Source organism: Varroa jacobsoni, unplaced genomic scaffold, assembly GCF_002532875.2.
Source record: "Varroa jacobsoni isolate VJ856 unplaced genomic scaffold, vjacob_1.0 scaffold_358, whole genome shotgun sequence".
NCBI classification, from domain to species: Eukaryota; Metazoa; Arthropoda; class Arachnida; order Mesostigmata; family Varroidae; genus Varroa; species Varroa jacobsoni.
In genome coordinates, this window is record NW_019213260.1 from 530,883 (window position 1) to 544,663 (window position 13,781).

At 38.7% G+C, this 13,781-nt stretch overlaps 1 protein-coding gene across 1 annotated transcript; it reads left to right on the forward strand.

Moving 5' to 3' along the window:
* The first annotated feature begins 29 nt into the window (after positions 1-29).
* Positions 30-8,256, forward strand: LOC111259696 (uncharacterized). The gene has a single exon (XM_022831882.2). It carries the CDS (start codon positions 759-761, stop codon positions 2,964-2,966), a length of 2,208 nt encoding a protein of 735 aa, XP_022687617.1. The 5' UTR covers positions 30-758; the 3' UTR covers positions 2,967-8,256.
* The last annotated feature ends 5,525 nt before the right edge of the window (positions 8,257-13,781 follow it).

The window sequence follows — 13,781 nt, forward strand, 5'->3', positions numbered from 1 at the left end:
TACAAAAACAGACAGCCACTCACTCACTCTTGGATGACGATGGTGACAGCGACAGCAGATGGTGTGTCAGCGGCGGCTTGCCTCGTTCCTTTATTATAGTAGCTTTGGTATGTTCTAATCATTGCCATGGCTTTCGCCATACAACTGCTGGAGGGAGCCCAGTCAGTGCTCTCACTCAAAATATTAGTTCTTATGTCTGACCGCCTCTTACGCCCGCTCATATCTTTATACTCGCTATACTAAACACACCGCTTGGCTGCGGTTATTGCAGCAATGGCCGTCATTTTGGCGCTGTCATTTACGTATCTTGGACGATTTCAAATTTTCCCGCCTGAAAGACGTCATAACGGTTGCAAACTTCCACGTAGAGTTAGTCGCTCAGTTATATTTTTGTTTTCCGAGTTGGTTATGGTGGTACTGATGGCGGTGGTGTGTTGTTTATCGTGTGCTCACGCAGTGTGAGTAGCTGCTGTGTGGCGCCGCGGCTGCTGTTGCAGTCGCGACTTCGACCGTAGAGCAGGCACAGTCCAGCAGCCTGCGTATAACAAACAGAGCAAAAGACCCAAAGACACATCGACAGACACACAGACCTTTTTCAATTGAATAATTTTTGTGTCATATTGTCTATGAGCGCGTTGTTTTCCAACGGATTTCTGTACTTTAGTGTATTTGTTGTCGTTGTATGTGGACGTCTATTTGTGGAACAATACTAAACAGTGGCCTTTCTGAGGGCCATAAGAGGCCCGGCAGAGCGAGTAATGAGTGAGGTGGTCGGCGAGCCACTAATGGCTCAGGTAGTACCCCCGGCTGCAGCAACAACCGACCATTCAATTATCGTTTCTGTGGCTGACGTGAAACATAGCCAGAGTAATAGCCCTCCGTCGAGGGCTAGCACCCTACCTTATACGCATGACAGTGTTTTGGGTACAGGAACCCGGATTTCGTCAACTACACTGGATGAGGGGGGACCTCCGCTGGCGCGACTGGAGGGTCGCGAGTTTGACTTTGTCGTCCGGCAGCCTCGAGTCACGATAGGACGCCATTCAGCACATGGTGACGTGGACATCTCCATGGCAAACTCATCATTCATCTCACGTAAACATATCGAATTGTTCCACGAGGGAGACCACTTCTACATGGTGTGCAATGGCAAAAACGGCGTGTTTGTCGACGGCGTATTTTGCCGCAAGGGGGCGCCACCATTGCAACTGGCGCGAACTTGTGTGCTTCGGTTCCCTTCTACTACAATTAAAATAATGTACCAGAGTCTTCTGGAACCATCGTCGCCTCCTACAAGTACACTTACAAAAGAAATTTCCCTTCCCTTGGCATTACGTCTAAAACAGGATCCTTTTCAAGGATGCGCACCAACGGCAGTTTCACCGGTATCACGCGGTTCGCACGGTTCGGTAGGTGTTGAACCTCTCGCTCTTACGAGCACAAACTGTCCACGAGCTCAAGTAGTTCCGTCGCTATTTCCCGGGTTACCTAGTGGGGCTATACGTTTACAACCTCTGAAAATTCACATTCCTCATGAGGACCTTATGCGCTCCCCATGTCCTTCGCCTAGTGGTACTATCTCAGCTGCTAACTCATGTCCAACATCTCCACGTGGGGGGGTCTCTCTATCAGGCTTGGCAGCAGGCTTTCACCAGCGAAATCTTGTTGCAAATGTAGCTGCAGCAGCTCAACAACCACAGATGGAAGTTACACGATCTCAAACTATAAGCCACAATAATAACAAACAACAACAGCCGCAAACTCATCCGTCGATAAAAACTGAACGCGCGTCGACGCCTAGTGGAACCTCTACCTCGGGAAGCGCAGGACCAGATGCAGAACAGAAGCCTCCATACAGCTATGCTCAACTGATTGTGCAGGCTATCTCATCCGCTCAAGATAAACAACTTACGCTGAGCGGCATTTACTCGTATATCACCAAACATTATCCCTACTACCGGACCGCGGACAAAGGTTGGCAGAATTCTATTCGACACAACCTTTCGCTAAACCGGTACTTTATGAAGGTTGCTAGATCCCAGGAGGAGCCGGGAAAAGGTTCATTTTGGCGCATAGATCCAAGCTCGGAAGACAAGCTGGTTGAGCAAGCCTTCCGGCGGAGACGACAGAGAGGTTTACCCTGCTTTAGGACTCCGTATAGCGCCGGCTCAACTCGTTCGGCTCCCACGTCCCCGAACCATGTATCAGCCAGTCACGTTAACCATGCGTTGCCGCAACATCATACCGGGGGTATGGCCACACCGGACTGTCTAAGTCGTGAACCTTCTCCTTTATCTGCTCAAGCGACTCCTGCAAACCTGTCTCTTGCGCATCATTTTGATCTGCCTCAGGAGCTCGTAATGGAAGAACAGCTAGTAACGCGAAATTCTGCAGTACCTGTGGTAGCTCCACTGGGAACACTTCAGCTACCGCATGACGGTCAGCAGCTGTATTCCGGTGACGGTAAGACGCTTTTTGTAGCGACCAGTCAGCCTCTACCACCTCAGCTGGTACAACAAAGGACACCAGCTTCTAATGGAGAAGACCGCATCATTATCCATAGCGCATTGCCGGCGCTAAACAATAACAGTGTGCTGGTTAACAAGGAAAGTAATGGCTTAATCTATCAGCCGACAGTCATTGTACAAGCACCGCCTTCTTCAACGTCTGCTTCACCTGCGGGCACGGCTCTACCTGCTCCAGTTCCCCTCATCGTACACCATATAGCTACCTCCACGCCGGCACCAACAGGTTCCATTGAACCTCTTGAAGAGTCAATGCACGAAGTACCGAAGCAGGAAGGCAGTCCTTCAAGACACAACGAGCATTCAGATACTCCAGTTTTGTCCGGGTTTGCACAGCAGAGGACTGTCGTCGTGCAGGTACCTCAGCAGCAGCAGCAGCAGCAGCAGCAGCAACAACAACAACAACAACAGTCTCTTAGGGAGGTGGAGCACCCTGCTTAGTGCTATTTACATCATGAAAACTCTAGGATTATTATAACAATAACGAAAGTAAAAATTCAACAGAACCTGTATGATTTGCTTCGGCAGCAACAAAGTGAAAGTGGACAAATGAGGTCTAACATAGCGGCTAGCCATCGTTGGCGAGGTTTAGTGATATTTCCAAGAAGACAAAAGTATGTAGTAAATGGTGTTAGGGGAAATAAGACCTTAGTCCACTGGAAGGTCGGTTGTTGCTTTGTCTGCGCGTAGTGCCATGACGAGAATGATCGTAAAAACGACAAATGGCGCGAGGATCTCGTTTAGTAACATCACCTCAGGGTCACCTTTAATGCGACATTTAGTGCTCGAGATGGTAATAGAAGTGCGAAAGATTGAGTGTTGTCGCTAAACACTCTTTGACGGCAGGGATAAAATCATTGTGTTTACGGATTTTTTTTTAAATCTAATTCTGCATTAATGCTGAACGATATTGAGCTAAAACGTGTTGCAATGCGCCATCTAGTAATTCTGTACGCAACTGGTCGTTCGCAAGCTTTTCGTTTGGGTAGGTGGCGCAAGGCAGCTGTAGAAACTCGGCCACTGATGCAGCTGACAAAGCTGTTCATTGGACTTTGGTTTCGTTCTATATATATATATAACAAAAGGGGATAAAGACGCGAAGTGGGAGAGGAAAAGGAGGCACACACTGACAGAGAGCAGGAAAAATGTTATTGCTTACGAGCTTATGGGGTCTAGTTGGATGTAATAACACCGCTTACAGATAGTGTCTATCATTGGTATCAGTATGTATCAATATGTTGGTCGTTACTATTATCATCGTGCTGTTCGCAGTCCAAGGTGAAACGTATAGGGATAGTATAGAGGCAAACCATATGATTACTGAGTCTAGTGATGATGACATGGGCATTGATTGTTTTTTTTGTTTAGATAAATTCTTACACTGATCTGTGCGAGGCATGTAGTAGTTCCTCTATAGATCCTATAACCTGATAGGCTCCGCAAGCTTATGTGAAGGCTGAGTCAAACCCTATACGTTAAATGAAGAGGAACCTGCACAACCAGAAAGAATTGTGATTACAGGTTAATTGCTTCAATACATAAATAATCGCCAAAAAGTGCTGATAGCGAAAAGGACTTGTTAGACTCTTAGGAAATACCGGTCACAGTCTTTGATAAATTCCCATGAGCAAGGTCATTGGCATAGGTATCGCGCCCGACAACGCCGATATATTTTATGGTTCTACAAAAATTAGTCAAGCGAGCTAACTAAATCTCAATGTTATTGGCAATGCGGGGCGGACAAAACTGTGTGTGTAATACACAGTCGAATTCAATTTAACAACCACGCAGAGAACTCGTGTTTCTCTATTGTATGTAAGTTTGAAAATGGGTTTCGGCATTATCATAAATTAATATCCATGTATTCGGAATATGACAGCGATTGAATTTAGATCACATACTGATTGTCCTCGGCTATAATGATTACTAACTACCGTTTTTCTTTGTTTTTAGAAATACCCCCTAACTATTCGAACCAATAAGAGTTGAAACTGAAATACTCTGTTGGCAGACAACGGAACAAGTAGCAGCACCATTTTAAAAAGTTTATATTAAATATAATTTCGCTCGACCTTCGTACTCAAACCTTTCGCTTGCTCAAAGCTTTTAAGCTGTTTATCTGAAAGACAAACTTTAAAGAAAACGGTTGTAATAATAATAAGCCGATAAGGAGCATAAGGGGACATATTTTAGATCATATTTGACGCTGAAGTTAATGTAATATATTTATGATCTACCTAATCTAAATTTTCACGTTTTTTTTCTTACTCATACATGAACCCAGTCGCCTTATACATTTTCAAAATTCCTGTTGAAACATCTATGACAGACCATTCTACTTCGTATTTGTCACATTTTGGCTGTTTTAGGGCACAACGAACTTGCATAGCTTCAAACCTTCGCGTTGCTAATTCATTTTACAATAATACCGCACTGCTACCAATTTGGCAAACTCTGATCAAAAAACGTTATTATCGAACTTGTTTGTTTGTAGAATATAAGGCTAAACATATTAATCAGTCTCACCAACATAGTTAACTCTAGGAAGAACTAAATTTTGTAAGCTTGCGTCGATCCATTTTTCATAACTTAGCCCTACTGCTTATTGTCTCCAACAAAGAGGGTTATCAGATCATAAAAATCTCTCTCGTGTTCACTAGACAAGTGACTTTTGATAATTATGCATATGACAATATTTTGCTTTGCTACGGTCAGTTATCATTATAATGTGCTATCTGTAAATTAGTTTAGAAAGTGTATTTGTTTCAACTAGACGCACTCTATATTTATCCAGATTTACCTGTGATTATTGTTCGACAGGTATACAGGAGCATACTACAAATAGCTATATTATTGTGTTGCCTCGACAGGTATAGTTGTGGATTTGCCACGAGAATGACGATGGTATGGAATGACCGATTGATGTAGTAACTAGCAGTTGCAACATCACCAGTGCGAAAAGGGCAAACTAGGTGAAGTTTAGTTTAATGCTTCAGAAGGGCCCTCATCTGTTTCTGTTGACACCGTCTCCATCATTGATGGTGGTGTCGTCGTTATTGTTATAAGCGTTTTGGTTGTTGTCATAACTAGTAATGTTGTTGATGCTGTTATAGTCGTCCTCGATGTTTGATTTCGATGAAAAACCACTGGTATAGTCTAGCAACAGCTATAATACCACGTAACCACTGTTTTCGTTTATTCGAGACCTCCATCATGTGTGATTGACAGGAGACGTTCGGATTTTGGCGGCGTCGACGAAATACTACATGTTCCTCTTGCCACTACTCACTACGATTGTTGCTGATATTTAAACGAAAAGCAGCTCATAGGGTTGTTAACCATTCCCAAAATGCACTGTCGGCATAATCAGACCTGAGCTACGCCTCCGTCCCGCCGTATCTGGGAGCATAAACCTTTGTGTTCTGTTCTCCACACAGAAGCCATTTCTATCGTTATCTTGGTAGTGACAGTCTTTTGGGTCGGTCAAGCTACTTGTGAGACACCTTAACGAATGATATATATATATATACATATATAATTTTTAGTTATTGCCTATACATAACACATGCCGTGTTATGTCCTTTAGCGAAACGATCATTAGCCTTGACGTACCTATGTTCAGATTTATGAAGGGGGACCATCCCGAGTATCAGTATAGTCATAATACAAAAATAATTCTGACGGTACTAAGCACCACAATGTAAAAATCATGCTATTATGCTCACCTAATGCATCTGTTGTCGATTATTATTATTACAGTGCTTGTATTCTTTCCCCCATTTGCCCCATCCGATTAGTTGTAGAGCTTTCAACTTCGTTGTTTATCAATCCATTGTACTTGTATATCGTTTAACTTATATTTATTCTTTAAATACCTATAATTACAGCCATACAACGTGTCCATTATGACAGCCTAGTCGTACAGTGCCTTAAGTTGTCACCTCTTTGGCCACTGCTATTGTTTTTGAATCCCCGTCTCCTACGCTGGCGTGTATGTTGTTTATAATCACGCTAATAACACCACCGAAATAGCGGCACAGAGATCTGGCGTAAGGGGAAGACCAAAGCTTGCGGCGAGTAGATAACAATGGGCACATAACATTATAGATCTGTCCTCTGGAACCTCACTGGGTAAGTGCTGATTAAGACAAAGGCGATCATCATATATGGAGGAAATGAAAAACGCAACCTAAGGGATCATGTTTCACAATGTTTATGGCACCCATGAGAATCAGCGTATGGACATACGTCGTCATGGATCGCGGCAATTGCAAAATTAAGTCTTCTATATAGACCTATCCCTTATATCAAATTATAATGAATGTCGTGAGCATATTTACGACGAATTATCACTTAGTCTTGTAAACATATATATATATAAGAGAAAATTATTTATTACTTACTAAGTATAGTGATTAGACGGAAAATTACCGTGTTGATATTTCGTTCAAACACAACAACGGCAGCAGATAGTATCATACCAACATGCAACAGATCGAGTTTTTTCGAATTCTGATCTAAAATTCGGTAGATGTCTACATATTGGCTTTCTGGTCTTCAGGAGTATCGTTTCTCTCCTATTCAGCTAGATGTAGCAAATGTATTAATTGTGATAGTGAGAGAGGAAAAGGTTAAGTCAAGAAATAGGCATATATTGTGTCCGTGTGCGGTCATTCACCATTATTATTGATATCTTTTATTTGGAGAACATACAAAAAAGACCCAAATGAGATATATTAGTAGAACCATGTCTGGTGTGCGGGGGAATACGGTGAACTAACTATAGCGCATATAGCAAGTAAATCAATTTAGTAGTCAAATACTAAAGACACTAGGGAAGTCAATGTGTACTAGTTAGTAATTATTATTATTGATAACCGTTATCGACGTTTCATTTTGTTATCCTTCCAAGAGATAGAAAAATACATTATTAAATGGAGTGAAAATATTGTGGGACTCGTTTTCTTCATAACAGAGAATTATTTAAATAGGTTTAGCGCCGTCCCCTTACTTTTTGGGGTAAAAATTTTAGTGAAACGAGTTATACGAATTAATACGGCACTATACGTAGATGACGAATAGACCTTGTTATAGTACTGTCATTGAGTTGTGCTATTAACTAAATATACAAAACGTATACACATTGTAAACGCATTGATTTTATTATCAGTCAATGCATCATCTATTATCAATATCGTTATTGATCTAATAAAATGATAAGCAGAATAACCAATCATGATGATAGCTCTATTAAAAGCACTATTAAATAAGAAATTATCTAAACCTAATATATGATTATATACTATATCTCTCTCTTTCTCTCTCTCTCTCTATATATATATATATATATACATGTTTAGTAGGATTTTGCAATTGACTATTAATCTAAGCAGGGAGCTCGAAAGCGAACCTGTGTGCGATCCAAAGGAAACACAAGTGAAGTTGGACAAAAAGGCAATTATTGGAAATTGATGATATGGGGCGATGTAGGCTCATTGATGACAAAAGGAAATGTAGGTGTTGTACACGCAGAGAGAAATAAAATAGGATGTGTGTAAAAACTGTTCTCAAAACGGGCAGTAGCGATAAAGAAGTTAAAATTATTACACTGTTGATGACCACGTCGATATAGTGACGACAGAAGAAATAAACATGTCGCTCACCACAAGATTAACTCTAATTCAATAAATTACAAAATAAAGAGGCAAGCCACAGCTGAGCCATAATATAACTGACTTCTTTTATCTAGATATGCCTAGTGGTCCGCTCCTCCTCCGCTGATCTTCATTTCTGGTACCAAACAAAAGTCAGTTCTTTCAAAAACAACAAACCACAAACTCATTATGGGGAAAAACAAAGCTTCGTCTTCTGAACCTTGGCGAAAATCTGCTTCTATTCGGCCTCTTCGCGCTGGGCGAAACGTCAACGGGACGAAAAAACTCCCGCTTTTGTACAAAATCGATGATCTACGTTACTGCCAGTTTTTATACAGCTTTTAAAAAATGCGAAGAAGATTTCCGAGATGCAAACCAGAAGACCTCCAGATAAGTTCCTAAAGTTAATTTTTTTGAAGCTTTTGGTGCCTTCTTGCACCTTTAGAACTTCTTAGCAATCTACTGTCAGGTCAAAATTAAATTCTACTAGAATTTTTATGTGCGGCGTATTTAAGCGACACTGTCGCGAGTTTGTCTATCAGTACTATATGACGCACGCACAAATACTTTTGAAAAGTTATTTATCGATTAAAGAAAAATATTTCAAAGGCGACTAGTGGTTGTTTTAAATCTTGAACTGAAAATATAATTGCATTGGATGGTGGTTAAAATAAATAAAAATGACCGGTGGAAACTACATTTTATAATTTCATTAGATATCCGTTCTTATTCACATACTGTTAAAAACGAAAGTTTCTAATTAGGTCTACCATACTGTATGTAGAGCAACGTAGGGGACAAAGCTTTTGAGAAGATTCAAACGGTATCGCAGTAAGCCAAAAGCATAAACGTATTTAGCTAAAATAGTTTCTCTAAAAAAAACAAAAAATACCTCTAATATATGGAGATTCTGTAACACATGGACCTGTAAAATTTTTTTGAGGTTTACCGACTCTTTAGAAAAATCAGATATTTCTACAAATTTTATCTCTTTGTTTCCATGTATTGCAATCTAGGAATCTGTTTACAGTCGGGATGTATATATCCTGCGGCACTCGAATGGTGTATGGTTTTTCTTTTTAACTTTAGACAGATAGAACTCGCGGTTGTCAAAGAAGTGACCAGCACTCACAAGGGATGACACAATGAACTTTGATGTCTTTGTAACTTTCTACATAAGATACTTACGCTTTCAGTTTTCATGTCACTTTTATATTACTCTATTATTTCTCTTTTGGTTTAGCTCATTACATTTGATAAATCAAGTAAATAAAACGATCGTACCTGTACCGGTGTATAAGGGAAGGCTATTGCCATATACTTGGAAACTTCAATAATGTGCTATAAAAAAAAACATTGTAATGATAAATGAATTAATTACGCATATATAAGGGGTTAAAATGCACAGGGTAGTGATTGTGCAAAAGGTTCCACTTCAAACTAATTTGGGAACGAAAACTTCATAGGCAGCTCGCAAGATGAAATTAATTCTATATCTATCAATTTTGTTTTTTTTTTTTTGCACTATCAATTTTGTCTAAGAACGCAATGGGTAACTTCTAGCAGCACTCCACTTTAACACAAAAACTGGGTGCTTGAAATGCAAGGACTAATTGAGTGCTGGGCACAGGCATTGTTTATAGAACATATATATATATATATATAATTTTATAGCCATACGAAGTCACATGAAATTAGTTAATAAATGCGATGATCTTGTTTATTTACCAGTGACGTTAGTCATATTGACGCTGACGATAATTCCAACGCCTAAGCGGTAGACGTCGATGAGCCACACTTAAAAAAAAAACTGGTTTATTTCGGTTGCTACTATATTTGTACCGGTTGGCTCTTGTACTGTTGACTTGTGGCACTGTTTTTCTGCTTCCGTGAAGCAACATAAAAACCAATAGACAAGGCAAAGCAATTTTTTTCTGCCAACGATACTAGATCACACATGGCAAAGTCATCAAAGCCATCCTGCGAAAGCCTGACTGGGAAGTTCCTTTGCACTCGCTATATTTTCTAGAGATTGCGTAAACGGATTATCGCATTTTCCGATCATTGGCAGATGGAATGGTAACAAAACATTTGTCAAAAAAACAAGTTTCAAAAATCAACTGGACGGACTTTTTTACACTAAACCTGACAGTTTTGGGGAAACGGAATAAATAAATCAGATAAAAGAATGTAGTAGAGGGCACTTGCAAATACATAGTGTATTCATTTATTGCTAGACTTCAAGTAAAACACTGCGATTTCTGTTGAGTGAAACAACCCTTAATACTTCTGTTTGAATTTAATAAATGTAATAATTTTTAAAATCGCTTGGGTCTGTTCGATTTATTCATTGGAAATAGAAACATCTGTTAGTTACCCAGGGGGGCAACTATTAATGACCCTTATCAATGTTAAAAATACTTTTTCTATAACTATTATTGCGAAAAGCGTGAAAACACCAATCCCAAATTTCGAAATGTTGCTATTTTAATTTTTATTATTATTTTTTAAATATTTTCAAAGGGCATTTGTTTTTTTTGGTATTGGGCATGATTTACTCGGATGTCGTCACTCGGACTTTAGTCAGGCGAGTTGCAATGACCCATGGAAAATCAGAAAAAAACGAGTAGTTTTTGTTCTCGTGTTACGATGGTGATTCACTAAGGAAGTTATAAAGGTAAAGAAAAAACATTTTTACGATAATCGCTTATGGTCATATCAGTGAATAGATGCCGTTAAACCGGCGACACAATATCCTAAAGTAAATATTCAGCTATAATAGATTATGGGGTCTGTTTAATAGTCTGATATAAGTGTTATTCACTACAGTTTTATAAGTCCTTTTTCATCGACCATAGTTGAATTCTACTATTAACGAGAGGAAGAGATGATGAACAAATCTCGCATTAAGCAGCATTGATTAATGAGCAGAGCTAAACCTCACACAGTAAGGATCATAGGTAGCAAAAGTCCTAGTAGAAACTCTTTATGATCCTACGGGCTCAATAGACACAGCTCCCATATAATACCTTTTGAAAATCTCAGTGGTTTCTGGATACAGAAACTGTTCAAAAATCAATATGATGTTGAAATTTCCTTGTCGAGACCTTTTAGACATGATATCCTTAATATATTTTGTTACTGTAGAAATTATCATCAAAATGGCAGAAAGTCATAGATAAGAATGGTATATTCTTCAGATAAAAGTAAGATCGAGAAACAAATACACTTTTTTTTCAGATAAAAGTAAGATCGAGAAAGAAATATACTTTTTTTTTCTTTGAAAAACTCGTTTTTTGAACATGACATGACAGAAATTATTTAAAAAAAACTACAACGTTTCAGCTGACAAATCATGTTCTGATACGACAGTCAATAACGATAAAGTTATAACTGTAATTACTTACCAGGTGAAGTGATTTGTTATTGAATAAGTCAATAATATCATGTCAACGAACGGATTTGTGTTATTTTTAGAAGCCGCTGTGACAAAGAGCTAGCTGAAATTCTTTCATTAAACAGCTAAATTACAATATTATATTTTAGTTATAATTTTATTTGTTATTATTATATACATATACATATAATTTGACAATTTCAAATGTTCATGTATTCAACCAAAATCTCAGAACTGTTCAAACTGACTCCAAAGTGTTATACCACGAGAGTAGCGACATTTGGTAACACAGGTTATAAATTAAGGTGGTAGAACAGCCTGAAATACATGCTCGGAGCATGGAAAGCCTAGAAAAACGAAGAAACAAAGCGAAACAGTTTTAACGCTTATTTGTAAGTTGGAATATATCTAAATATTATTAAAATGACGAATTAAATGTATTTACATAAAGTACAAAATTACTATGGCACGCTTCTTTTTTTCAACTTTCCTTTCCTATGATTCACTTTGGAGAGCAGGTTCTAATTTAGTTAGTCTTTATATATAACACAAAGGCAAAATTTCTTTTACAATGCTCGTTGTATATTTTCAGAACGTCTTTTATAATTTGTAGCTCATAAACTTCAGTTCCGCCACATGAGTCTTTTTCCTGCCAATTTTATTGTAAACCTGTGTAAGCTATTTTGCAGAATTCCTCGAATAATTTTTAAAAGGCTACCTTTGCCGCATATATTAGGTTCTTACAAGCGAATCAGGCGAACTTTGAATAACTTTTGAACTACGCGCCGCTAGCAGATGAAATGGGAGCAGGAAAGCATTCCATTGTTTTAGGAATGTGAAAACTAGTTAAGTTTACTCAAAGAAAAATGAGTTAAAGTGGAAAACATTTTCTGATGTTGAGAATTAAAGTTCTATGGTTGTTTTTATTCCTTAAAGGCCACAACGCAGTGGAGATTCATTAAAGGTTGGTAAGGATAATAGACAAGAAGGCTTTAAGCAAAAGCATAGTATGTGAATGATAAAAACGTTTAAAAAGAGACTTACGTGTTCAAGCCTATCGAGGGGGTGGCGAGATGTCGGGACTCGAAAAACAAGAACGCGTTGTCGTTATCGAGGAGGCTTCTCACGAAAGCCAAGCTTAACTAAGGACTTCTTGGAGGTGTGAAGGCTCCGTCACTCAAAATTGGTATTTTATATGCAATGTATTACAGAATTGTAACCCAAACACTATAAATACAAAAACTGAGTAAAAATGAGTCTTTCGTAAATTGACTCCAGGCCAGTCGGAAATGCTTAGGATAAATTCAATGTGTAATTTATGGAATTTTAATAAACAGGACTGTTTAGAGTATATGGTTGCTATAGGCAAGTATTGGTCAGTCTTTACCGCCAGCTGAAAAAGGACTAGATGAAAGATTGGCATTGCTTTGGTGAGAAATCGACTTCGATGGCAGCGTCAAGTGAACTTGGACGTAAACTGATGAAATACTTGCAATGAACATCAACTACTATGAGCTACTCGCCAAAAATAAAACAATGTCTACAGCCCGCTATATAAAGTTTCTCAGGTGGTTCATGTACCTTTAGGACGAGAAAGCACAGAGCGTAGTCATAAGATGATACGCCAGACCTCATCGCCTTGCCCTGATTACCTCCTGGATTGAACAAAGGAATATTCAACGGTGATTTAACGCACCTATTCTCCCCTTTCCGTGTCATTTTCTACCATAGATGGAAGGCTTTTTATACCCTAGAAACGGTAACTGGTGGACAAGCGCATTCTACTATTAATTTACCTCGAGAAGCTAGATAGAGAAATTACACACAGGAACGCAAATAATTGGTATATAGCTGTTTTGAAACTGTCAGGCCGTTCGCACAAGTGTGTAACAAATATATGAGAGTAGCTGTAACATATTACAAAATCATACTTATAGCCCAATTAGTTTAAAATTTACTTTTAAAATTAAGTCTAAAACAATTAGATTATTACAGGGAAAATATTCTGAGTAATTAATTGTTTTGCCTCGGAATTAAGTTCTCCCATATTGGGAACAATATAGATAACAGCCATTCAGTCTGCGCTAATAATAAAAATATTTTTAAATACAATGATGTTTTATTTAATAATAATACTATTATGATTATTAATATTGTAGTTAGGTATGCAGAGGCATAAGGATTTTTGTTGAATATTCAAATAAT